This window comes from Crocuta crocuta, unplaced genomic scaffold, assembly GCF_008692635.1.
Source record: "Crocuta crocuta isolate KB4526 unplaced genomic scaffold, BGI_CrCroc_1.0 scaffold660, whole genome shotgun sequence".
Lineage (NCBI taxonomy): Eukaryota > Metazoa > Chordata > Mammalia > Carnivora > Hyaenidae > Crocuta > Crocuta crocuta.
The window spans coordinates 177421-183266 of record NW_027531886.1 but is presented as its reverse complement, the minus strand read 5'-3'; the positions used below and the strand labels follow the sequence as shown (position 1 = coordinate 183266).

The 5846-nt window shown below is 44.4% G+C and overlaps 1 protein-coding gene across 1 annotated transcript in view; it reads right to left on the bottom strand.

The window, feature by feature from the left end:
• Positions 1–3260: 3260 nt before the first annotated feature.
• Positions 3261–5846, bottom strand: part of SAT1 (spermidine/spermine N1-acetyltransferase 1) — a 3010-nt gene continuing 424 nt past the window's right edge. The window contains exons 2-6 of the mRNA XM_077773139.1: positions 5691–5742; positions 5517–5600; positions 4051–4152; positions 3914–3954; positions 3261–3787 (exon numbers count right to left, since the gene is read on the bottom strand). Coding sequence (XP_077629265.1) covers positions 3617–3787; positions 3914–3954; positions 4051–4152; positions 5517–5600; positions 5691–5742 — 450 coding nt within the window. The 3' untranslated portion in view covers positions 3261–3616. The remainder of the gene's footprint in view (positions 3788–3913; positions 3955–4050; positions 4153–5516; positions 5601–5690; positions 5743–5846) is intronic.

The window sequence follows — 5846 nt, the reverse complement described above, 5'->3', positions numbered from 1 at the left end:
TGCCTGGCCCCAACCCCACCCCACCCCCCTACCCCCAGGTGGGACGTGTGAGATAGTCCTTGGCCACTGCTGGCCTCCTAAGAACAAAGGAAAGGGAAAAAACAAGTGGTTACCAGCTGGAGATGACGGTCCTGCAGGCCTGGGTCTCCATCGCCCTCCACTGTGATGTGCGGAACAAAGGCAGAAGGAAATGGCAGATAGAACTGATTTTCCTTATAACCTGTGGCCCACTGACAAATACTTGAGGCGGGCAGAGGAAAACCTTTCTCCAGGAACCCCTACGGTCTTAATGCTGACGCTTTGCTGGAGAGAAAAACAACCTTCGCTTGACAATAGCTAGGCCTCCAATATCACGTGAGTCTTTAGCATATGAAAATCTCAGTGGAAACTTCCCCTGGACTTTAGCTCCCCCAACTCCATCGCTTATAACCAGTGGCTTTTGCTGCCCACAGGGCCTGTCCCTGTGCTTTAATAAAATCACCTTTTTGCACCAAAGACGTCTTCAATAATTCTTTCTTGGCCGTTGGCTCCCGAACCAACGAACTCCACGATCACACTAAAAACCTCTTCATGAACTATGATGCTGATAACCCTCCGGAAACTACTAAAACATTTCTTGGGCAGATGCGAGCCACAAGAAAGAGGTGATGGAAGAATGGGATGCTGGACGAACATTATGAGGAAGGGCATTTGGTGGCCTTAGGTGGGGCAACAAACACAGTGAGGACAGAGGCGAAGTTCAGTAAGGGTGTGGGACTGTCAGTGCGAGCTGTGGGTAACAGCTGATTGGCTTGAAGCCGAGACAGGCAGCACAAAGAAAAGGAATGAGAATAACGCACAGGGTCACCCAGAGGTGACAGTCCACAGGAAGAGATGATAAAACAAGAAAACAAAGATGTAGCCAGTAGAGCAAACACAAGCCTCCAGGAGCCGACACGGCCACCTGCAGACTCTGAATGGGAGGCCAAGCCTGCCACAGTCTGGGAGATGGTGGCTGCTTTGTCAGAGCGGGGCCAGCCCCATCAGCTGTTGCTGAGCAGCCGCTTGCCTCGGAGAACAGTGACGTCATCCATTCTAGGCCTTGCTGGACACCCAGTGGAAGGGAGACTCACAGGACGGGGTAGAGTGGGTATAAGGCATCAATAAGTCATTCGGCCTCTTCTGAAGTGTTGCTTCTGCCTTTTGGGGGGAAAGGACTACTTCCTTTCCCTAGGAAGGGTAGCGCCTGGAAGCTCGGCAGCTGATGATCTGGGCTCTGGTTTGGACGGTGACAGACCATGGCTCTACTATAGTTAGGTCAGTAGGAGGATGTCGTAAGTCTATACACGGACAAACCCAGCTACTTCCGCTTTTAATCGTATCACAAAATTTGATTTTACACGTTTTTAAGGAGTGTAATACACTTAGCACATAGCAGTTGTTTACCAAAAAAACCCCAAAAAACAAAAAAAAACCAAACCAACTTCTGCCACACAGAAAAACCCNAGTCTGAAATACTATTCTTTTCAAGGGGTTATGTCAGGCAGAATATTTTAGTAAAATAACAACTTTAAAGTTATCTTTACAGAAAGCTATCTTTCTCCCCATTTTCCAGGTTTTTCATTGTTTTTTATTTCCTTTTATGAAATTTCCCAGAACATGTTTTCTTACTTGCCTGGTGATTTCAGACTTTAACAATTTGTTTGCTTGAAAGTTTAGTTTTTAAATTTTTTTTTTAATGTTTTATTTACTTCTGAGGGAGAGAGAGAGACAGTATGAGCAGGGGAGGGTCAGAGAGANGCTGTCCATGCAGAGCCCGGCACGGGGCTCGAGCCCAGGAACCATGATACCATGACCTGAGCCGGAATCAAGAGTAAGACGTTCAGCCAACTGACCCACGCAGGCACCCCTCTGCTTCTAAACTCTAAGCTTAAGGGACTTCTTCAGAGTCGACACAGCCTTCATAAAAGCTTTCGTGTGACAACACTGTATTTTTAGGGCTCAACTCTAAGAAGAATGAGAAAACAAAGAGTTACATTGTAACTTGCTTGGTTAATCTAATTTATTCACATATTTAACCACAGTCAGCATGTAGTTGTTTTCCTCAGAGGCCCACTTTCCAAAACAGTTTTCAAAATGTCTTCTTTCTCCACAAGGCTTTTTGTGTTTAGTTAGCCCTTTTCATGTTTGTGAGCTTCTCTCTCTTGCTTACTTAGCACCCTAGCAGGACCCTGGCTAATAGCGGACCCTGTAAACCTGTTCTCATAGCAGGCTCTCTGAGCCACCAATAAATCGCAGAGCTCTCCTGGATTCGGTATAGTGCAGGATCCCATTGTTTATATGGCTGCCTTCTAATTTAGAAGTCAGAAGACTTGAAACAGGGGGTGCAGGGCAAAACCCCCCTTTGACTGAGGAGGACTGTTTCCTTCCTGGAGCACAAAAAGATATGGAGTATTGTTTTTCAGGTTATCTGAGGACTTGGAAAACATTCATCTTGGAAATCAGCACGGTGGTTCTTATCAACTACCATCTCCATTATTATGGGAATTGCTGGGTTTAGGAATTTAGCTCAAATGTAATGAGTGATAAAAGGAGGTAATATTTGTTTTTCCCACATGCCTCTCTTGGTAGTTTCATTTTCATTCCTGGAGAAAGCTTTTGTTTACCACCACCCCCCACCTGTTTTTAAGCAAATAATCTGTCCACAAAGAAGCCCATTGTTCCCACAGTACCCTAAGACTGGCCCTCCAGATAAACGTATTTCCCTGACTGGTACCCGCATCGATCTCCAGCCTTGTTGTTTGCACATTTCCTGTGAAATTGTTGGTTTCCACCCCCTGCCTGATTACCAAAGTGATCCATTTTCCCCTCTGAATAGCATTTTGTGTGGGAGGAGGTTGTTGTGGGCAAGATGTGAGCCCCCCTACATTCCCAGTGTTTGGGAGGTCCCGTCTCCACCTTTTACGTGGGTAACAAGTGGGCTTGTTTGTTGTGGGCTCACTTCCTAACCTGGTTTCTCAGCTCTTGAAAAATCTGTCAGATGAAGTGTAGTGTCACCAGTGTAAAGTCATTTTACATGCCCCGCTGCCTGTAAAACCATGGGATTCAACTGGCTCCCTTCCAGACTTTGAGAACAGCTTGTGACCATTTTCAATTGGGGTAAAAACGGTTTTTACACAACTGTAAAGTTATCAAGTTAGGTTTCTTGGCCATTTTTATTTTGCATTCAACAGCAAGAAAAACGTCGGAGAGACAAAGATCAGTAAAAATGCTTATACTGATTAAATCAAAGGGTAGTTTATTATAAAAGAATCAAAACAGAAACTCTAAGTACCAGTGTGTACATTGTACACATTTAAATGACTCACAAGAATGAAGTTTTTTTTCATATACATTAAGATCATACCACCTTGCTGTTTATCAAAAGATGTTCAAGGAGAAATCTGACTCCGAACTGCATACAAGACTGCCATCTTAAACAGACCGCATTTCAAACATGCAACAACGCCACTGGTAATAAAGCTTTGGAATGGGTGTTCATTCTATTATTTGACTACAAACAGGATAGAAAGCAAGATCAGTCGAGAATTTAATCTAAAATAGAACGGAAGCTGTCAATTTTCTGCACCAGCACTCCTCACTCCTCTGCTGCCATCTTTAGCAAATACTCCTTGTCGATCTTGAAGAGTCTCCATCCCTCTTCGCTGGACAGATCAGAAGCACCTCTTCTTTTGTAGAAGTTGATCGATGGTTCGTTCCATTCGGCTACCAAGAAGTGCATGCTGCTGCAGCGGCATTTCATGGCAACCTGTTGTAAGAGACGGCCAAACAAAGTCGGTGACATTTCACCTGCTTGCCCAGACCCAAATCGGATTCAGTTGTTCAAAGAGTTCAGTTAACCCTTAGGGATTCAGAAACCAAAACCAAGACATACCTGGCTTAGGTTCTTCAGAATTTCTGATCCTATGCCAAAGCCTGAAAGAAAGAGAAGTACCGTTTAACAAAATCATCTTTAGGACTTGAAGCCCTGATTTCTCATTAGAGCGCCCCACCTCCTAAACTCAGCCATACCTCTATAGTCACTCATTACGAAGAAGTCCTCAAGATACAACAGTTTGCCAATCCATGGGTCATAGGTAAAGTAGTACATAGCGAAACCAACAACGCTGTGTCCTGTAATAAGAGTATCACCTGAGATGTGGACCAAAAGCAACCCATAAAAGCTGTAGCTGCAAAATCAGAAGCCTATCATAGGTTTTAAAAAAATATACATGCATGTATCATAGAAATAAGTAGCCACTGGACTGTTTCCCGATTTTTATGCTAGTGCAGTCCAGGCCATGGTTGGATGATCTCGCTGTTCTCAGAACATGTATTTGCAAAAAGCACACATTAGAGCTAGCTGAAGCGAGGCTAAAATCGTGGACTGGCCACTCTGCAACCGGCTGGATCTCACACTCAGGAAGTGAGAACGCTTTCATTACTTGCCAGCACAGCACTGCTATAGTCTTAAACTAAACACACACATTATTCACATCCTACTGATATATTGGTATGCTGACTTGGGAATAAGTCAGGTTTACACGGCAGTTCAGAATAATAAATATTCGTGGTTTAGAAACTCTGCTTCCTTAAGGTCAGGACATCAGGCCAAAAGGGCAACGTTTAATTTCAGAACTTGCCTTCCAATTCACACATTTTCAGTTTGCTCTCCCCAGTTTTAAGCCAGAAGAAGCAGAGGTACCCAGAAACAGGTATTATGTAACATCCACATACCTCTGAAAAGTACCTAATCCCATGTTTTCCATTCGTTTCTTCTAGCTTGGGGAAGAGACTTCAGAAAAAAACGAAGCACCCACCCAAACAACTTCCCTTTTTAGCTGTCTTCTGACCAGTCACCAGGGACCAGCAAAAAATAACAATCTGACTCCCTCGTATAGGGTGTCTGTAATTTCAAATGGAGGCAAAGGTTTCAAATTAAACTTTCTAGCCATTTTATCGTCCTTTGGAAACACAGGAAGCGAGTACACTGGGGTTTCTGATCTACCGTGTTTTAAGTGTGTGATAATAGGACCTTACCTCATTTATCATGATCATCTACTTTATTGTGTAAAGGATCTTTTAGTTACCTCCCCGCCCATCCATGTACACGGAAGGGCCATGTACATGGCGAAGCTAGAGACTGTAACCTGAAGATTGGGACAAATTAAAGAAAAAAATGTGATTTAACACAATTACAAAAAAGGTTACGTTAGGGTCAAACAAGAACCATTTATGAAACTGAATTACAACAAACGACATTATACCTAACTCTTCCGGGTCTCCACAGCACTCTGATACTTAAACAGCTCTTTCAACCTGCCCTATTATGTGCAGCACATCTATTTTTTTTCCTCAGTAGTTTCAACACTCGCTATTATTTCTGGCCAATTTCTCAGTAAGTATCATTGGCCTGTGTTGTCAGTGGTTCTACACAACAGACAGTATGTCTTTATACAACACTCGGTGTTTGGCTTCTGGAAGGGGAGGGTGGATACCTTCCGGAGACCGGTGCTCCTTGGGCACTTCTGCAACCAGGCAGTGGTAGAAAGGGTGCTCTCCGAAACCATCTTCTAGTAGATCTGCAAGAAGGAGCAGCAGGGACAGTGATGGCCTCGGTGAAGATGACAAGCACCGGACGCCCTCCCCCCGCCCTGCCACAGTTGTGTTACCTTTTTCAGTTAATATTACTTGCTCTTCCATATATTCGTATTTGGCCAGTTCCTGGGGCGATGCACATGGGAAAAGGAGACAAGAGAAGAAGAAAACTTACGTGAGGCCCCCGGCCTAACCAGCTCAGAGGAAGCAGGGTGGGCGGGCCGGGGTGG